We start from the raw sequence: 21986 nt of genomic DNA on the forward strand, positions 1-21986 counted from the left end.
GTTTGAATGCAACCAATCAGAGATGCAGGTTTAGTTATGAGCCATTGCTAAATATAGATTCAAGACTTTGCGTTGGTACAACCACATGAACCAGGGAGTTGTTATGCAACTCCCTGGTACAACTGCCATATAGACTGTACACAAATCAAGCGTGGTGTTATATTACGTATTTGTCAATGACGTTCGTAGTGTTTAAATATTCATATTATGGGCGAGGTTTATTGGGTTCCCAACGGAAAATATCTTGGAGAACAACAAAGTTGAAAGTTGCAAATTTTTCGACTTTTATGCCACCATTTGAAGTAAAATATAAATAGATTAGCTAGTTATGTATGTCGTTATGGCAAAGTGGAATCAGTGAGGTTGAGAAAAATCATAGAAAAGGACGCAAAATGCTGCTTTAACAGATTTTCAACACGATTCCCTCCCAAAGCTACAGTAAACTAGTGCGACTTATATCCGTTCTAGGCAACCTTCTACACGACTAAACTTTCACCCTGGACAGATTTACCTAGTCACAGTTTGTTATAGACTCTTGTGCAATCTTGCTATATACAACAGTGTGAAGTCATCGGGGAAAGTGGACAGATTACCTAGTCACAGTTTGTTATAGACTCTTGTCCAATCTCGCTTGTACATAGCCTACTACAGTGTGAAGTCATCGGGGAAAGTCAGAATTGTGCACCATGTTGTTTCTCGCTTTTTGAAAAACTTATTATTTACAACATATTTACAAAACAATGTTGGTGCAAGAATGCAGGGTAGGTAGGGAAGGTGGGAGGAGGGGAAGGGCAGGGGAGGAGGGGGGATTCATGTCAAATTGTTTTCAATGAAAGACAGGTTATTACAATACTTACAGCATGTGTAATATCGTCTTTATTATCCACAGCGTAGTCGATGGCTCTGTCGATCCTGTCATCCAGAGAGTGCATGACTTGCTGCAGATCAAAGTCTGCGGACATGCTGCTCCGAATCAGATCCACCACGGACGTGACGTACTCCGTCCAGTAGATGTCCAGGTCCATGAAGTTGGCCAGGCAACCCTTCATGACATTGAGGCAGTAGCCATGGCACGGCCTGGCGTATGTCAGACCCTGACAGAAGGGGCAGTACCTCATCTCGGTCAAGACCTCCTTACATTTCAGCGACAGTGGCATGTGCTCCGTCGTATTCAGCACGCCCAGGCCGAGCTTCAGGGACTGTAACAGAGTCCTCGTGACTTTCAACGAATTCTGCAAGTCCGCTGAGAACGCGTCGTCTTCCCTGCCGAACGGCGAGATCACGGTCCTCTCCCTGGCTAGGCACTGCATGTAGATGTTGCTCAGACGTCCCACGTTCATGTAAGCGGAATAGACGTGAGGGAACAACCCGTCGAAGAAATCGCCGAGGCTTCTGTCGATGTTTATGTTGTGTCCTTGGAGGTACGCCTGTAGGTCAATAAAGAGGAGCTCAAAGCTGCGATGCATGTTACTGGCGATGTTCGGATGGCTCCGACCAAAGTGCTGGTGAATACCGTCTTCTCCGTACTGCAATAAATCTTCATATTCACCTGTCCGAGGCAAAAATATACAGAAAGAAGAGAAAATGTTTTAGTTATTGTTATATGTTAGAAAAAGAAAAAAACAATGTACGGTCACACTTGGGTCATGCAGCCAGCCAAAGAAGAACAGATGAGGGAAACCAAAACAGGTGAAACCTGTCACTTTTGATTCTACAACCAAATGATCAAAGTAAAAGGGATAAGGAATTTAAGGCAATTGGCAATCCACTTTGCAGGTCTAAAAAACTTGTTACAAACAACGGTTTGATTAAATATGCCAACCGCTCTATTAGAAACTAATACTTTCTAAGAAGTGTTAGGAGATTGGATGGGGCTCCAGCAGTTATCTTACAGAGTCATTCTGTCAGAAACAGCGGGAATGTTAATCCGAGCCGGACAGTATTACCCTTCTACAGCTGCAAGGACAATTTGGTGAATTATCTACGGTATCAAGTAAAACCGCTGACTTCTCATACCATCTTACCGGAATCTTACCGGAGTGACTCCCATCATAGATGAGAGAATTTCATGAGCTCCCACTGAGACGGGAAAAAAAAACTAGTTTTACAGCCTGGGGGTGAAATAACTGAGTGGAAGGTGAACATATTCAAAGCTCAAAAAAAAAAAGAAGAGATGGTGTGTTAAATTCATGGTTGGAAAATTGTTCGATAACCAAATTATGCCGTTAAGAGCAACAAGGGTTGGTTGAGGGTTGGGGTAAGCATCGGTACAGTGGATGACTCATAATTGGAGGAATTAAAATTGGGATTAAAATTTTTTTTTTTTACAAAACTCCTTAGGTCACTTCAGTAGCTCAAATCCCTAGCTGTTAGCCAATAATGTAGTACATCTTTGCAGTTTGCATGTTTCCTATTCAAAATTTAATTTGGAACTAAATTTCCAAATGTTAATTTAGAAGTTAATGTTTTCCAACTTTGGATGGAATCAGTCAACTTTATGACAAATGATTCTGGAAAAGTGGCAAAAAACATGTAATCATTCTAAGAATCTGGTTCACTGGCCTATATTTTTAAGCGACTTTAGACTCCCAAAATTTATAACGTGACAAGCTTAATCCCCCGCACTCCTCCTCCTCGGAGTTCCAATAACAGTAGCACTTTCGGCAGAATTTTGCGGGATTCTGTGGAATGTTTAACCGCCAGTCTGAAATATGATGTGTCATGACAGAATTCCCAAATGACATTGATAGAACCCTTCTTCACCAACGTTTCAAACTCTCGAAAAGACTTTCTGACAAAAAAGTTCGGAGGGGGGGGGGGAATTCAAAAAATTGGAAAAAGATGAAGGGAATTTGGTGGGTCGGCAGGTGGCGGCGGTCAAATAATTTTTCTTGTAAAATAGCTGCTGAGGGAGAGATTAGCCATAAATCTCCCGGTTTGATGGTTAAAATTTTGACAAGTTAGCCTAACAAGGTGGTGAGTGATCCCATTGTCTTCCAGTCACCTGGTCCATTAAATCATGATTCAAACAGACTGTGACTACAGATTGTGAAGAAACCTTGACAATTCCTTGGGAAAATAGTTCCATTTGGAAGACCTTGGAGGCCAATATCAGTACCATGACACTTCTCTAGCTATATAACTGTGGTGGTACAGTCGAGTCATATGCCAACTGACAAACTACATACGACAAAAGCATCCGAATATATGGCATATGCACACTGTGCAGCATCAGGTCTGTAACGCCACACACAGCGATGACTAATGCAGGGTAGATGATCCTTTGACCATGATGCGGTAGCATATAACAGTTTATATTTAATTATATGGTTTACAACATGTACATTTTCACAAACCCTTAGCTTTGTTTCCATCAAATTTGGTTAATTCTATTATTTTCCTGTTTGTATGTTGGAATGATGTAAGCTTAACTCACTATTAAATATTACATTATTTTTCAGCAATAGATTCATTACACTTTGAAAATATAGGAAAATTTATACAAAATGGTAAATATTAAAGAAAAAGAATTGTGAGAGCTTGAAGAAGACTTGGAGAAGATGGTGACTACCCAGAGTTGGGTGACATTGGATCATGGGTGGCATAGTGGCAAGCGTTGCACCAAATTAGGCGGCTGCGATGAGGTACATGTACAATAGATGGGAAAGTGCATGATTTGAAAGGAGATAGGTATGAGAGTAGCTAGGGAAGTAAATATACCATAGGTTTATGTAATCTCGCATTTCGGGGCGGGGTTAAACGACACCCAAAGCAACCTCTCTGCCCCCCCCCCACCCACACATGGATCTGTGTTCCAGTGCTGATGCAAATATCCTTTAATTCTTATCAGAGAGATAGGCCCTTCATGTTGGAAGTGAAGTTATAATTTATGTTCCACACCACTGATATTAATTGCTTCCTCCTGTACTGGGGGAATGGGGGGGGGGGGGGCTAGACTGAAGGAAACAAAGTGCAAAGAGAGAACAAACAGGATCACCAGGGCATGTTGGAGAGGACGGGAACATGCAAAAGGGGAAGGGAAAGGGAGAAGGAAGGAGGGAAAAAACTTGAGACAGAAAAAAAAAATACAATTAATAAAGTTGAAGTCTATTCCTGGCAAGCTATCGCTCACTCCTTCTGTTTGCAGGTTCCTCATCCTTTTATTCATTTGCTCATACTGTAGTCTGTTTAGGTTTGTCTTTTAATGTTTTTATTTATTTATTTAATCATTTCATTTATTTATTCTTGTATGGTATTTTTTCAAGTGTTCTACAGTTCATTTATGGGATAGAAGATTATTGTTTGACATTTGCAATCCCGGTGATTATAAGTCTAATGTTTTATAAAAACATCATATAATATCCACTTTTTTTGCATGTTTGCTTCTAAGTTAATTTCTGACTCTAAAATATGATAAATCTATGTTAGCAACTGTTCTAAACTACAGTAGATAGATCAGAGTGTGTATCTGTAACAACTGTTATAAACTAGATAGCACAGAAGGTTTATCTGTTGGAGGCAGGCAAGAGGGACAACGAAGTAAATATTTCAGGTGGAGGTGTCAATTAGAGTTAAACATTTTGTCACAACATGGAGGTAAAAACAGACCTCCATGGTCACAATGACCATGGAGCTATAGCTCCATGCAATGACAAACCATCATTTTGAAAGTATACCACGTTTTTTTTTCTCCCCTTTGTTCATCTTTCACAGTTGAGACCTCTGTGAAGTATTTGGTTGTTTTTCTTTTCGTTTAGTTCAGCAATGTTTATTGTTCTGGGTAATTGTTTCCCTCTGGGGGCAGGTTACCATTGTAAACTTTTATGAATGTCTCTGTTTGTTCTCTTAGCTTCTCTCAGTTTTGTTTATCTGGACAGAATGGGATGAACCTCCTCCTCCTCCTCCACAATGCCCGCTGAAGAAACGGACAAATGACGGACAAATTGTAGAGTCATCACGGCCAGTGTTCAAGAGTAGATTTAAAAACAAAATGTAAATGGCTGCAACTGGCTGCAAAAACTGTCAACTAGAATTTACAGATGTTTAAAAGCCTTTATAGAACTAATGGATGCATTTCACACACACACAAAAGGGGAAAAAAAGGTTCTGCCCAGCCCCTCCCCCCCCCCCTCCCTTCCCTCTGAACACTGTCATGGGAATAATGGATGAATTATTGAGAAACACTTGCCAATCATCTGCATTACAGATCTATTTAACCTATCTATCGCATACAAAGCGGAAGGCCCGGGTTCGAATCCCGGTGGGGTGCTGGACGGTTTTTCACTCCTCTGGATTTTCCAACTCGCTACAATTTCAATTATCTGATATTTTGAAGTCCCATGTTTTCTAGTTTTGCAATAACGCATTCAAATAATGCTACACATTTCTGCTCTTTTAGAGACCTTTGCTGAAATTTGGATAAAACCACATCACATGGTTTTACTTTGAAATCAATTATGTCACACACACTGATTTGGATCAACCCTGTTTGTTGAATGAATGACTCATAGAAATAAAAAAAGAAGTGGAAAAAAAGAGAGGGGAGAGAGAACAGTAGTCATTCTGTTAAACAAAATACTTTTACTTTTAAGCTCTATTTTTGCCTTCCTAATCTTGCTCATTTACACATCGGACTTCATCCCAACTAGTCCTAGTATCACCGAAACCTCAAACCTACAAGAAATCCAGTCGATAAATCATGCAATTACTAAATAAGACATGATATTTTGACAAATAGTTGCAGCTCTGGGGTCTAACTTTAGGTAGGTGATGACAGATATATGTACACAAATAAGTACTTTTGGACTTGTTACAAGCCTTCAACTTCCTCCCAATCTCTGTAGGGAGGGATAGTTTTGCTGTACTATATACTACAGGAATGAGAGTATTTTATCTATACAAAATGAGGTCAAGGGTTATGTTGAGGGTTCTGCCTGATCAGCTGATGACAGATTCATGACGAGACCAACCATGGAGTTAAAGAACTGAAGCAAGAGTGAGGGATGACTGCAGAGCTTTTAACCATATGAACAGGTATGGAGAGGAGGGTGTTTAAGTACCATTATTGGTCATTAGGGAGTGGTGATAACTAATTTAGTGTATAGGTAACGATTTCACAGGGATATACTGTATATACAGGCAAACTCTGGGGAGCAAAGAGCTCTATTAGTTAAAAAATATGATACCAAAATTTTACAAAAATTTGTGAATATTTTGTTTATTGTTTTTCGTTGAATATTAGTTTGATAGCGGAGGGGGGGGGGGGGGGGGGGAGGAGGCATGATATTTGAAGGAAAAAAATCAGAGCTTACTTGAACATTTATAAATCATAATGTTAATGTTTATTAAATGAAATAGTTTTCTCACAAAGGGAGGAAAGATATTGTGTTGGGCGCTACAGGTGTATAATCGCTATATAATATTATATATTATATGTAATATTAGTGGCATTCTGTTTGCCTGAAAGAAATAAACAAGAATGTGGCCAAAGGTGGTAAATTTGATATAGGTTTTTTTATCCTATATAGGCCGGCATAGATGTACAGTATTCGAGGGTTAATTAGTATTTATATAGAGGCCATTTGTCATTGACTCTTGGTGGTTAAATAGCCTTTAAGTTTTAATATTTGATAAATAGAGGTGGATCATTCAGCTTGTGATCCCAATTAAAAGACAAGAACAATATGAAGATATGGAATGCTCCTATGCCATCTTTACTTTAATTGTTTTCATATTTTTCCATTTGTGTATTTCTGTGTGTACATATCATCATATCTAGCTCACTCTAAAATTGGGGGTCAATAACTGAAGAGATGACCATATCAAGTCTTGAGCTGTTACTATACATAGCCTGCATTAATAGTATGCTATTTGTGAAAAGAACTGCGTAACATTATACATACACATTAGTTGTCATGTTCACTTCAAACTGACCCAACTGTGCTTTTAATTGACAGTTTAGGAACGGTACCACTTACAATTCAGCTCGGTGAAAGCATCAATGGAATGCTCCTATGCCATCTTTACTTTTATTGTTTTCTTATTTCTTCCGTTTGAACGTTTCTTTGTGTACATATCATTATAAATTCATACTTGGAATTAAATATTAAACAGAGAGCTGATACAATGACAAAGTGATAAGACCTTTTTTACAAATGGACTTGATGGATACCCTTTGCATTAATCATGATGTTTAATGGTCCAGGAATCGTGATTGGGGGAAATTAATCATTCAAGCACTGCACTTTATACAATGGCCCTCAAATCCCAACACAGTGTCAAAAATCGAAGTGAAAAAATCCATAGTCGTTAAGCGGTAGTCCTTATTGATTTCTTAGGGGTGATCCCCACAGACCTCCCATGGGGTAACAGGACCACCAGATGATGATGCACACAAGGCCGTCAAGCGGGGAAAGAGGAAATAGGACTCGGTGAAAGGAGATTCTTAAACAGTGAAAAAAGTCAACATACCATACTGTATGTGTTAACCTGGGATACAAAAGAGCAAGCATTAGGTATGAATATCTGGTCACCCAGATCGATTAGCCATTGTACTCTGCGGATTTTAAATCTTTCATCTTTAATTCTCCCTTGGGCATTAAGTAAGTCATTGTAGAATGAAAGAATTCGGAAGTGTATAGTTGGGTGGTACGTCGTCGAGGGTTTAGACTTGCTAAGTAGCGACCATAGAGGGGACGTGATGCGCTTAATAAAAGATCACAATTCCATGAAAGATTTCCAAGGTTGCCCCTTCGCACTGTGGGTATTCTGGTAATGTAGTGTATAGGAACACAACATGGCTGGACAGACAACAGACTATAAGAGCTAAGTTCTGATGACAATGAAACATGTGACGTCTGATTTGGGGGGTAGAAATTCTATAAAAAAAAAATCTTAAAAATCTGAGTACTGATGACTGGCCATGTCGCACAACCCTGTCTACAAAAATGCAGAGCTTTGTATTATAACTTGTAAGGTTAATATTTACAACACAATATGCTATATAATCCCTGTTAGTTTAATACAAAATAGCAGCATTGTTTAAAATTTAACAAAATACAAACAAGATGATTAATCGGGCTGAACTGTTATAGAATTTAAATATAACTTTAACGATTACTGAAGATATTGTTGATAATTGTAAAGTAGCTGATTTTGAAATTTAATTATTTTTTATTAATACATGGTCCATTATATATTACTACTATCTTTTACAATTCTCTACTCTACAATTTTACAGCTATTTCAGAATACATAAATGACAACTTCGTGACTGCTAAACCACTGACGATGCAGTAGTGTATAGGCCTAATTATTGTAATTCAAGAGAGTATGGAAACCAATTCAACCAATCATGGTATCTTCCTTACAAACTTCTGTTCTACAGGTCCTTCTATTCTCCCCTCAATTTTATGAGTGTTATTTTTTTTATTTTTTTTATTTGGGGGGGGGGGGGCTGAACTGGAGTGTTATATACGCTAGCTACTTCATAACAACAAAAAAACCAATAAAACATCCCAAGGTTCATATCCCTTATCAACAATAATATTAATCAAAATCTGACCTTGTATGGAGTGGCATTTTGAATTAAGTTTACTAGTCTGAAGACAAACCAACTGGGAGGAACCATTTCACAAACATTGTAAGACAACAAGGACATCAGCTTTAAATCTCAGGGAATTCTATCATCTTTTCACATCTCTATTATTTTGTAACCAAAGAGGATGTGAAACAGGAACAAAAGAGATAGATAGATACAGAAGGATTTGCAAGCCCCATTGTATCAACTATTGCCACTAAAGAATAGGAGGAGAATGGGATGAAATAACCCCCCCCCCCCCCTAGAACAACACATCTGTGGACAGAACTCCCACAAGAATGCCAAATTTGACAATAGCGTGCAATAAACCCAAGTACAATGGAGACCCTCCATACCCTATAAGCTGTTCACTGTTTCACACGAAGGTGGCAAACCTCTTGGAAAGAAATTCCAATGCCATGAGTTGTGCAGGAGTTTGTCAGCATATGGAAGCATTTGTGACAAAAAACAAAATGGAGACAACTTGAGGCAAATTGCCAATGACCTCTTTGATATTTCAAAAGTTGTAAACATACAAGAGTATCGGCGGACTTGGTAATCTTTGGGTTTTGGCGGTCATTTTTTATGACGTTTGTTTATTCCTGTTGAGCCTTGAGGGGTTTTTATTCTGTGGATGACGAAGCATTTGGTCTATAAATAAATTTAAATATTAAGAGAAAGAACACCATGAAAAGTTGGTCAAGAAATCCACTCCCATTAAAAACACACCAATCTGTTACCGATGCCTTCCGGTGAAAAAAATAAAGAAGAAAAAGTTAAAACAAAAGCCTTCTGTTTTCTTAGACTTGTCTCCTAAGTTCACACAAGGTACATACAGATTGAACTGCAGTAAGCTTAATTGAAAGTGTTAAAAAGTTTACACCTAAGGATATTGCAATTGACAAATTTTGATACCCTTGGAATTAATAAGCCCCTCTTCAGATTGAAGCCGTTGATCTTGCATGGAAAGAATAACAAGAAATGATATCTGTAAAATATGCAACAACAAAAACAGCCTTTGTATTCTAAATACTGCAGTTGAGGTGTGGTCAGTCAGTGGTACAGTGATGAATAGTTATTGCTGCACTAAAAAATATTAATAATAAGAAAACAACAAAATAAAAAAAAATTAATAAAATAAATAAATTTAAAAAAATGAAACAGTGAATTTACCTGGGCTACAGTATGGTGGTACTGTAACATATAGGCTATAGTGAATAACAGGGAATATGAAATATGTGTTAGTGCACCAAAAACACATTGGAGTGATGAAATAAGGGAAAACACAACTTCATATGTTTATCTATGCAAACCAACATCGACAATAAGAGATCAACATTATTACATTAAAAATAAAATACCAAAGTCACATTAGAATAGAAATTTACATAAAAATAAAATTCTGTATCTTGAAGTACCGTACATATCTACCACCTCATTGGTCCCGGGTAGTCATATAGTAGTGATAATAATCATAATAATAATAATAATATGTGCTATTTATAAAGCGCTTTCCAATAAAATCTCAAAGCGCTCTACAGAAATAAATACCTAAAAGATATCAAGCAATACAAAAAATTGCACCAGGTAACTAAAAATAGCAAAACAAAGAATAAAAAGGAATAATTAAAACATAAGAGCAAATATTTACATTACAAAATTACAAGTATAAAGTGTTCATATTAAACATTTAAAAATATGTGTTTTCAAATCCCTTTTGAAAATGATTAAGATTAGTTTAAAGAACGGATATTTCCATGAATATACATTGCAGATATAGATTTCTATGTGTGAATATTACATCATTTACACAACCCCTCCCCACCCCCCCACCCCCACCCCCCCAGACCTGGCCACAGGCCTGTACATGATGGCTGCGGCTTCCCAGCATAGGTCATTTACAAAAGGCTACCCAAAGAAAGCTGCCCGAACAACACAGAGGTTGGGAAGGAGGAGTCATCAATTGTTTGTGCCGGTCAACACTCTTAATACACTCGTCAAATCAGCACCAGCCCATGACTACGACCACGTCATACAAAGACGTCATTGCAGTTAATTAGGATGTGCTTTCCTCAGGGGTTTAACTACTAGTTAACTTTCAAGACATGACTCACTATACTGTGTATTGATGTTTAACTTAATACTCTGTTTGCAGAAAGACACAAGACCTACATAATAATAGCTCTTTTATGTCTCGATCTTCTTCTTCAGAAACTTTTCATCCCCTTTCATCCAAGCATCAGAGGTCTACTGAACCTTTCTCTCTCGTCTCCTCGGAGAAGAGGTGAGTTGAATAGCCTCGAGGGATCCCCTTCATATCCTCATTACCATAAACGTTGCCTGGAGATTTTCACTAGATTACCAGGCAAAAATGAGGTAATTAAGTAATCACCCTGGCTGGAATGCAATATAACCCTGGCTTTGTATATATATATTTTTTTATCTCAGATAGCAGAAGCTGAAGCAGTTGTGCCATCAGGTTAAAATACTTTCATAAGGTCTATGGTGCATCGGAGAAATGGGTAACACAATTCATCCGAAAAGTGTAAACTTACACTCATTTTACACACAGCCGCTTGCAGATCAAATGTATTATTGGTAAACCCAGGCCGTTTGGTTTATGTTTCTGCAGAATCTCTGTATAGTCAGGGATGTTGTAACAACTCCCTGGGTATAGTTAACAATCCAAGGCCATATGTAGAAGGCTGTATTATGTTAACTTCCTTTTTTCCAACAAAAGTCATGCAAGGTCATTTACATATCTGTTTTCAGGTTTACAACTTGCTCAGTTCGGCTGGCTAATTGGCGAAAATGCAAGTGCTTGAATATTTACTTGCTAAAATCAAGTCCTCCCGGCTCGCTGGCATTTTCCAAATTCAGTCACGGTATACATGGCTTTTGAGAGTGGCTAAATAATCATTTGCTGGTAGTAAGCGGTAATGACAGGGCTTACATAGTAGGTACCTGAATCATTACGTTGCTCTGCCCGAATGTTGAATAACCAAATTTCTGTTTTAAGTTCTTTTGTTTTTACCTACTGGACAAATGGCAAAAAACCCACTTGCATTTAGCAATCGATTAATAGCCCGAATGTCAAGGCCTGAGGTTACTACTTCACAGTAGGCTGGGTAGATTTGAGTGCAAGTAGAAATGGAAACAGGTAAAGACATAGGCTTAGGAGGCGGGGGGCTGGGGGAGCTGCAGCCCCCCCACCAATTTTTTTTGGGAAAATTCGGGAATTTTGGGAATAATTTGCAATGTGTTTTTCAATGGTTAAACAGATATTATTATGATCGTTATGATTGTAACGACTTCCCCAATAATTATAACCAATATAAAAGTGTAATAACACGGAAAATGATTGTATGTTATTTGCATGTGATGTAATAATTGATGAATGCCTATATGATATGCACATTAAGCTGTTGCAAAAAATTGTGGTTATATTTTTCGGGCAAGTCGTTACAGCCCCCCCCCCCCCCCCAAATCAAATGAGGCTCCTACACCTATGGGTAAAGAGAGGAGCCATATGAATACAAGCAAATATTGGATGGCTGGAGCAAGACTGTTGGAAGTAAACTGAATGTTGATCTATTCCATGCAGTTTATCTATTTACACAAATCTACAACTAGGACAGAATAAACACATCTTGCTCCAAGGAAACTTAGAACAGCTGTTCATGTAAAGCCACCATGTACCATTTTATGATTTTTGGACTCAGGGTTGAATGCCAATAAGTATGTCATAAAAAACTTCACTTTTTTCTCACATTTAGTTCTTCAGACAAATGTACCATAAATTGGGAGATACCATAGTTTCTTAAATTCTTTTTTCTTTGTCAGGAAATGTAACAGGACTAATCAAAACCAGCTGGGAGGGATATTGTTGGATATTTCATTTGAGGGGTTAATCCATTTTATATTTTATATTATGAAATAAACTATAGAATACATTCCAATGGTTGAACAACAGACTTTGTGACATGGCACGAATTAGCACCATACTTGCAGACTTTGGGTAAACAGTTTATCATTATCAATTAATTATTAATTATTATTAATTATTATTAATCAATTATTATAAAAGTTGTTTCCTGGTTTAAAAGTGGGAACTTGTTAGTTATACTATATCCATGTATTGCATATGCTGAATTCATTAACAATGATTTCCATGAAAACTCAATATTGTTTTTGCATGCATTTCAAGGTTGTTAAATTGATTTCGCTCAATTGCAGTGAGTATTGAGTTCTTCCTACAACTTTTGCCCAGGCAAGGAGAGTTCCTACAACTTTCTACAACTTCCTACAACAGTTCCTACAACTTTTGAAACCAGGCAAGGAGAGCTTAAAAGGATAGGCTTATTAAGTGTATGTATACACTTAAAGACCTTTGTTTATGACCATATTTCCTACTGCTGAGTTCAAAATGTTGATATTTCTTTGGTTTGAGTGAGGGAGGTCCCAAAATTCAACAGAGGTCACTGTCAAATCGGTCCTATCTAGTTCCTTAAGATACTCTAGAGCAAGACCTCTGCAATCTATGACATGCAGATAATAAGGGTATCATGAGTACAACTTCGTCCCTAGTTACAATGAGATGAGATCTCTAGAAATATATTTCTAAAAGTTTTGAGCCAAGCTAGCTGCTTAAATGTAATTTTTGGTTTTTGCAAAACCACACAAATGGAACCACCAAGTCAATCACACACTGTGTCTTGTATGCAAGTTTTATCCAGCGTGTTTTGCAGATAGTGAGCTATTCACAGGATCATGTTACTTTCATACAGAGATCGTTGAACAGCTATCCATCATTGCAGATAGTGACCTATTTACAGGATCGTCTTAGTTTAGTTTAGTTTAGTAGAAAAACAGGATCAGGAGGGACACTCAAGTCCCCCCATCAAGGACCCTATAGGAGAGGGGAAAAAACTGAAGACACAAACACTCAGACCCGATTACAATGCTTAAAGTGCTTGTCCAAAGCATTCTTAAACCCATTGACACTACTTGCAAGTACAACTTTCTCAGGCAAACCGTTCCACTCATTCACAACCCTATTAGATTGAGGGCTTAAAGGTAGCCATGAATAACATCTACTAACATCACACCATTTACATACACTCCTAACACCGATTTAGGGCTTAAAGCCTTAAAGGTAGCAATGACTAATGTTTAATAACATCACACCATCTACTTACACCCCTAACACTAAATCAAACATTCCACAATCTCAAATTATAGGATTTTGAGCAACGTTTCTGCGTGGCATTTTAATAACACCCTTCTAACTCGTTTCTAAGAAAAGTGTGAAGGACTCGAAAGCCGACAACAGTGGACAATATCGAGATGTGAGTAGTTTTTCTCCTTTTAAAGGGTGATTTTTATCAAAAGTTTCTTCATCCATTGTCATGAATCTGATAGTGCCTCTGTACTTAAAAATCGTTTTAACCTCACTCTAACACTGTCGGCACCAAAGAACATGAGAAGGGTGGTGTGCAAACTCTCCCAGACGACGACAAAAAGTTTGCTTTTCAAAATCGCTGAATCCCAGGAGACGGGAGTTCTCACTGGCCAGCGTTATTAGTCTGGTGGGTAAGTATATGAGACTATATAAAGTACAAGCTAAATGGTACACTGTGTCATCAACAATAAAGGGACTATCTGAGTATCTCTATGGAGCTTTTGTCAATGCTTTAGCTGCATGGCTGGTTATCAATATGCAGCTGTAGGGTGTGCTTTCATGAACAACCAAAATAAACTCATACTTGCTTCAATGATTTCTCTAGGACTACTGTAGCTACAGCTAGGAACAAACAGGCTCAAACAGGCTGTTAAACCTGACACAGAGAGTGATCAGACAGGCGCCTTGTTTATGGTGTTTCTGTATATATATCTGTATGTTCCAGGTGTCACGTAGAGAGCTACAGCCTTTTTTTTTTTTCTTTTTTTTTTGTGTGTGGCTGAGTGTTTGTTTTGTACAGACCTGTTTGTTAGAGTGAGCTGTGTGGGAGTCATATTTTTTGGTTACTGCAGATTTGAAGATAGCAAGCCTGTAATTTACAAGCAATATCCAGGAATCCATATAGGTACAGAGATCTTCAGATTATAATAAAATAATAAAATAGTACTTATATAGAGCGTTCATCAGCAACGCTGCTCGAAGCGCTTTACAGGAATTGAAACAATTAATATACAGGTAACATTTAAAATACAGGTAAAGGAAAATTCAAAAACAAATAGTAGAAAAATATCGCCTCAAAGGTATTTACACCATAAAATCTATAATAGGATAGAAAAATACATTAACAATTAAAGCTATGGTGATACAAGAATATTGTACAGTTCAAACATCATCTTAGGCAATTCTAAAATAATATGTTTTCAGCGATGTTTTAAAACTGGCAAGGCTTGCGCAGGTACTGAATTCAGCAAGGCATTCCAGATAGCAGAACTTTGCATTCTGTTTGAAATTTGCGTTTTGAAAAATAAATGCAGTCATTTATCACATGTACAGAACAGGAAAAAAAGTATGATAAAACATGCATCTTACTACATTTCTATATACATTTAAATGCAACGGAAAAGGGGTTTATTTCATAATATTCAAGAGGAGATGAGGCTTATAGGTCATCTATATACTAAAAATAAGTATGCATAACTTCATGCCTAACTAGGGGCGCTAAATTTGTCTTAAAAATTTTTTAAATAATTTTTACATATTGTAGAAACTGTTAAAGTCCCTGATGAGGTTATATAGCAGTTATCACACACAGTTGATACCACCATCCCAACTCCCCCCAAGCCCCCCCCCCCCCCAACCCTAGAAAAGTCATCAGCATTGGCACTGAATGAATGCAGGGCTAAAAAGTTTTCAAAAGTAGTTTTACTATTCCTGATGGTTCTGAGTCTCAATTGCCAGATAATGAGTAGTTGGTATTAAAATAAGAAAATCAAATTTTTGTCTCAGTGGGGAACTTGATAACATTGATGCCTGGTGGTATTGTACAGTTGTACAATTGCAGTTGTACAGTGCAGTTGTACAATTCTTGTTGGCATTGGTATAGGAGTGGCCATTTTATGACTTGCTAGCATATTCTGGGCCAATCCTACTGATCTTAAAAGTAGAATCATCAATCAACATTGTCCTCAAATTTAGCATGCTCATATTGCTGATTCAGTTTCCCAACACTACAGTATTCCATAGCATTGTCAAGTTTCATTTGAAATAATGTGCACTAAACTGTCGCAAACAATTTGTTTTTACATCTTTTTACGGGTTATTGATACTACTGTTTGGAGAGGCATCTGTCTGACAATCTACTTTAAAAAAGAGAGCTACAGGTATTGGAATAATTTAACTTCACTTGAGTTCTAAATTAGTTTACTAAATATTGTAGGTGAAAAATATATCTAGAAAGTGTCTACAAAGTTAGTAAACTTACTCATTAGTTAATTACTCACTAGGTTTCATCAAATGGTAAGTACTAAGATAAAAGCAACAACTGCTAGGAATATTTAAACAGCCATATTTTATTCCACAAAGCACACATACAGTCATATATACAGCATACAAAGGTTAAGGCTCACTCATACAATAAACTGCCATGAGTTAATCTACTGTACATCAATTGGTACAGACACATTCTATTAACCAACCAGTAAAAAATTGTTCTCAAGATTTGTAGCACTTTTTTAACTACATAGATTGCTACTGTACAGGTAAGAGGGTTTGTACAGTACCGCATGTAATTTATACATAAACAAGTAGGACTACAACAATAAAGCTGTAACAGCTGTGCAGGCCGCATTGAAGATAAATACAGGGCTATAGTGCTCCCCGTAAAAAAATATTTGAATTCGAGAGGAAGTTTAATTCAGAATATGTTTGCCCTCAATTAATGGCACACAAAACCAGAAATTAAATGTTCATACAACTAGACTGTATGTAGTCCTACAGGTCTTTGTTTACAAGACCTGAACCAGTGGTGAAGGGAATGGGGGTGAGGGGGGGGAAGGGGAGGGGATGAAGGGGAGGGAGTGAAGGGGAGGGGGGTGGATAGCTAGGATTTTAGGGTGCACCGATCCAAGAATGAGGGTAGGCGGTCTTCAGTTGTCCAATTCCTCTAAACTGCACTTAATTGATGCCAAGCTACTGTACAGGTGCTAGAGTTCAATATTATGTTGGGTGGGGTTTTATAGTATTTGCTCTCTGTCTATCCTGCAGGGGAGGGGTCTAAGGGAACGGGACATTCCCAATGAAAATCGATTACTTGCTACCATTTGCTACCATTTCCATACGATTAACTTCATTTATGTAGAACAAGTGTTCAAGTTTTAGTGCAATCTTGATCAATTTTGAGATAAAAGAAAAGGACAGAAATGTCATACCATGGCCAGCTGTTAACCCCCCCCCCCCCTTACTCTCCACTGGGATCTGCTGCTCATGCATGCCACACTTACTGTACATCAACTAAATATTGTAATAGACCCTCATGCCCTAGGTGGTGGGGGATGACTCAGAAGTTGGTCAGTGGGTGGGTGGGTGGGTGGGTGGGTGGGTGGGTGGGTGGGAGGGAGGAGGGGCTGGGGGAGGAGCGCATAAGGTTACTGACTTTATGAGATTAGGTAACAGAGGTGAACTCAGGTGACATTTTTCTCCTTCTTGCAATATTGTTAAACCTGCCTACGAAAGTTTTCTTTACATGAAATAGTTATAAAACATGGTTTGAAACTATACTCATCTTTGGTTCTTTAAGCATAGTATTAATACAGTATATATTAGTATTAATACAGTATATATCAATCATAAATTTTTAAGCAACATTACAATCACAAATCTCATTCTTTGGAAAATCCGGAACAATGTTAACGTTGTTGACATATTTGCGGGTTTCACTTGCGGCTAAAGCTCCGCGCTTATATATATTATTTGAATATCTGAGTGTTTGTCCTTTTACATTTTTACCAGTTTGGTTCTCTTCAAACGTTTTCAGCTCATAAAAACTTTTACGACCAACCTGTGGGTCACTACTTCAATTTTGCTGTTGAAAGACAAGTTGCATATAGTCAATGCAGCTCTAAATAATTCATTTCTCGTTAAAAAACATAGCGAACCTTTCTAGCAGCTGGAAAAAGGAGAAGGCAATTAAACGTCAAAGAAATAACTTCATTCCCACTTTCGATGTCACAACTGGCAATGGCAAGGAAAATCCATAGTTGCTAGAGATCACTGTGTTTCATAATTCCATAGTTGCTAGAGATCACTGTGTTTCATAATTCCATAGTTGCTATGGATTACTGTGTTACATAATTCCATAGTTGCTATGGATCACTGTGTTTCATAATTCCATAGTTGCTATGGATCACTGTGTTTCATAATTCCATAGTTGCTATGGATTACTGTGTTTCATAATGTTCAGCTACCAGAAACAGTTAAGATGTCATAATTGTTCCCAAAACTGAGCTTGTGAAAATTGCTAACAAAAACTACTATGCTTTCCTTTCAATTTCTGATTCTTCAAAATATTCCTTAACATGAAAATGAGGCTTCCAAGGTCAGCCTATTTATCAGTTAAAGCCTTACACCTGTCTGAATGGCGAGGTGAAATGATATAAGGATGGTGGTTAGAACTCATTTGACTTCCTAAACTTTGCACATGATCACTATTTATAATGCTTTATATAGTGTTCTGTTTGGTCTAGGTTCTTCTAATTAGGGGTACATCTAGATAGGAATATCAAGATGCAGCTGAAGGCTTTCTCTCAAAGTGTACATCAGAAATGTGTGTACATGTCTTGGTGAAGCATATATACATATATTTTTTTTGGGGGGGGAGGGAGGGAGGGAGTGGGGTTATCTATCATAAATATCACAAGCCTCCCGGGAATATTCTATTAAATATCTTTCATGGAACGAACCTGCTTGAACTTTGTTTTGTTATCTAACATTAGTGATCAATATCACAACGTCAATATTGTCTGAAGGAAGTGGCCATGAGTCACCTTAACGGATGGATATATGACCTCCCACTGACCTGACCTTGTTTAACAACTGTTCATCCAGGAACTACAACAGCCACTTCTGGACACTTCCTGAATCATCTTGTCTTATTTGTCATGCAACAATGGATTTGTCTGAGAGAGTTCCTCTTAAAATAATGCCAATTTTCGAGTTTGATCAATTTTTAATACCATGCTTATATTATTATGTTGGACTTCCAAGAGCAGTGCAGTTTCACTGAACTTTAACTTCAACTTAATCAACCTTTCCTCATTTCAAAATATTGCAAACTTAAAAGTCAAAAAGTTCTATATATCTCCTCAATACTACTGTACTTTCCCACCTAGTTGGTCTGAAAATTGGGTGAATATTTATTTAGCAATGACCTATTCAAAATTACCCAAAGCTTACTGATTTCGGAAATTTATGAGTGACTATATTTACCTCTATATTTGAGTCTTTCCCATCTAATCTACCTATGCAACAAGACTGGTATAGTTTTAGTACTGGGCCCTCTACTCCTACTTTCTGGGCATCCACCCTCCCTCCCTCCCTCCCTCCCTCCCTCCCTCCCTCCCTCCCTCCCTCCCTCCCTCCCTCCCTCCCTCCCTCCCTCCCTCCCTCCCTCCCTCCCTCCCTCCCTCCCTCCCTCCCTCCCTCCCTCCCTCCCTCCCTCCCTCCCTCCCTCCCTCCCTCCCTCCCTCCCTCCCTCCCTCCCTCCCTCCCTCCCTCCCTCCCTCCCTCCCTCCCTCCCTCCCTCCCTCCCTCCCTCCCTCCCTCCCTCCCTCCCTCCCTCCCTCCCTCCCTCCCTCCCTCCCTCCCTCCCTCCCTCCCTCCCTCCCTCCCCCTCCCTCCCTCCCTCCCTCCCTCCCTCCCTCCCTCCCTCCCTCCCTCCCTCCCTCCCTCCCTCCCTCCCTCCCTCCCTCCCTCCCTCCCTCCCTCCCTCCCTCCCTCCCTCCCTCCCTCCCTCCCTCCCTCCCTCCCTCCCTCCCTCCCTCCCTCCCTCCCTCCCTCCCTCCCTCCCTCCCTCCCTCCCTCCCTCCCTCCCTCCCTCCCTCCCTCTCTCTTCTCTGTTCCAGTAAGTTTTAAGGAGACACACAAAGCCAACCAACTGTATTAAAGGATTGGTTCAGGTGTCTGACATGTCTATCTTGTATGAAAGAGCTTAAAAAGACAAACAGAATAGTGAAGAAACTACAGTACCATGATAACATTCTCTGTTAAGGAGATATCACACTTTGAAGATTCAAAATTTCTTTGCAAATGACTGGTGTAGAAAGACTAACTGTGAGGGTGTGATGTCACATCCTCACTTCCTTAACATGTGTCCATATATTTCATTAAAAAATAATTACATTTTTTTTCACAAATCTAAAAAAATATTATCAAACATTCTTCAGATGTTAAATCTCAAATACTTCCCTTGACACAAATGAGATCTTCTGACGTATCTTTGGGTTGTAAGTCATGAAATCTTACAAAATATTTTAATAAAATAACAAAGACTTTTCAGGAATGTGAGGATGTGACATCACAGCTAGTCTGATTCCAGCAGTTTCTACACAATCAGATAGAACTTTAAACTTGAATATATCTCCTAAACGAAAAAAGATATTTGAATAATTTCTTCACTATTGGGTTTCTTTTATTGCCCTCTTTCATATAAGAAAACATTTGTGACACCTGAACTAATCCTTTAACCTATGTGATCTAGAGATACAGTAACTGTTACGAAAATATTTCCAAAACAGCCTTTGAAGAAAAAATCTTATTCCATTTGAGATGTCACACACTAATGTTTCTTTTTTTACAAGCAAGACTAATTATGTTATCAAGTCACAATTCTGCAAGAATTTTGTTAAGTATTTTTTTGTTTATTTTTACAATATGATTTTCTGCAATGTGAATGGAACTTGCATTCATGTGTATGCTGAATAGAGCTAAAACATTTAACCTCTTTACAATATGTTCTGATGTTAGGATGTGGTTTCTGTGTCAACTGTGTTAACATCCTACTTTGAAAATATGAAATGAAAAACAAAGTGAAAGTAAACAGACTTTTCAGATCCTAACGGCATTATGATATCACACATAAATTATACAAAATGACAGCTTCCAGATGCAACATTTCAACACTTAGCATATCTCACAAACGAAACAAGATCTTTCTTAGCTGTTTGGGGGCCAATAATGTTCCCCCCAAACATCTATGCCATAAATATGGGCGGCCATTTGGGAGAAAACATACCATGATGAAACAAATAAACGAGAAAGAAATTTGAAAAAGAAGAAATATGCAAATGAAACAAACATATGTAATACCAATGTAAGAATTGTGAAAGGCTGCACTTTAAAAGAGAAATAAACATACGCATGCAGACAAACACATATCAAACACATGCAACCAAAAGGTAAACAAGGAGCACGGGAAGACAAAATTGATCCACTTGTCAGAACAAACAGATCAATGGCTGCCACCATAAAACAGAAGAGGTATTGTAAGCAAACGAACATTCGCACGAAATCAAAACGAATGCTCACACGCGAAACGAACAAGTGCTCAGAACAATAAGAACAATCGCAGCCATAAAAAACGAAGATGTAACATACGCACGTAATCAAAACGAATGGTCACGTGGAAACGAACGAACGCCTATGAACTAAAAGGACAGATGCAGCTGTTTCGGTTTCCCTTGACCGTGTTATAATATTAATGTAGTTACGACATCTTGTATGCATGACACTTTTGTCCGACCACGCTGCACCGTGCTTCACAAGGTCAGTGAACTGTGTGGGCTAATCGTCCTGTTGTCATTGTGCCCACAAGGGAATTTTTGACCGGGGCAGACGCAGACGAGGCTGTTCGTTTTTATCCTGTTCCAATGTTCGTTTTGATTCTGTCCTACTGTTCGTTTTGATACTGTCCAAACGTTCATTTTGATTTAACAGGAAATCTTTCAATCGTGGGGACGAACTTTCATTTTGTTCGCACAGTCATGTTGTTTATCTACATTCTTATTATTGTTCTTTTTCATCTTTGTTCTTGTTGTTTCATTGTTGTATTTTTTTGCCCAAATGGCTGCCCATACATAAAAGCCAAAGATAAATGGCCGTTGTGTTTGTCCCCCAATAAAACTTTCATTCTATAGTGTACCCAGCAAGCCAAGTTACTTACCTTGAAAGTCTGTGACAGCTGTAGAAAGAGTGTACTTAAGATAGGACACCGATGACTGGATGGATGAGTGGTAGTCATGTCTGGCTTTGATCCAGAGTTGATGTTCCAGATCTCTGGTACAGCAAGATAAACCTGTTTGACATATCCTTAAATCGTTAGCTGCAGACACAAAAAGTAATTGATTAACGTTAACTTCACAAGAACTTCACACAAAAAAAAACAGTACTCAGTAA

At 38.3% G+C, this 21986-nt stretch overlaps 1 protein-coding gene across 1 annotated transcript in view; it reads right to left on the reverse strand.

Annotated features, from left to right (window-relative positions):
* The window catches only part of LOC139974905 (glypican-6-like), a 40141-nt gene that overhangs the window by 14115 nt on the left and 4040 nt on the right, over positions 1–21986 (reverse strand). Inside the window, exons 2-3 of the mRNA XM_071982454.1 lie at positions 21754–21912; positions 858–1549 (exon numbers count right to left, since the gene is read on the reverse strand). Coding sequence (XP_071838555.1) covers positions 858–1549; positions 21754–21912 — 851 coding nt within the window. The remainder of the gene's footprint in view (positions 1–857; positions 1550–21753; positions 21913–21986) is intronic.

Source organism: Apostichopus japonicus, chromosome 10 (genome assembly GCF_037975245.1).
Source record: "Apostichopus japonicus isolate 1M-3 chromosome 10, ASM3797524v1, whole genome shotgun sequence".
In the NCBI taxonomy this organism is placed as follows: domain Eukaryota; kingdom Metazoa; phylum Echinodermata; class Holothuroidea; order Aspidochirotida; family Stichopodidae; genus Apostichopus; species Apostichopus japonicus.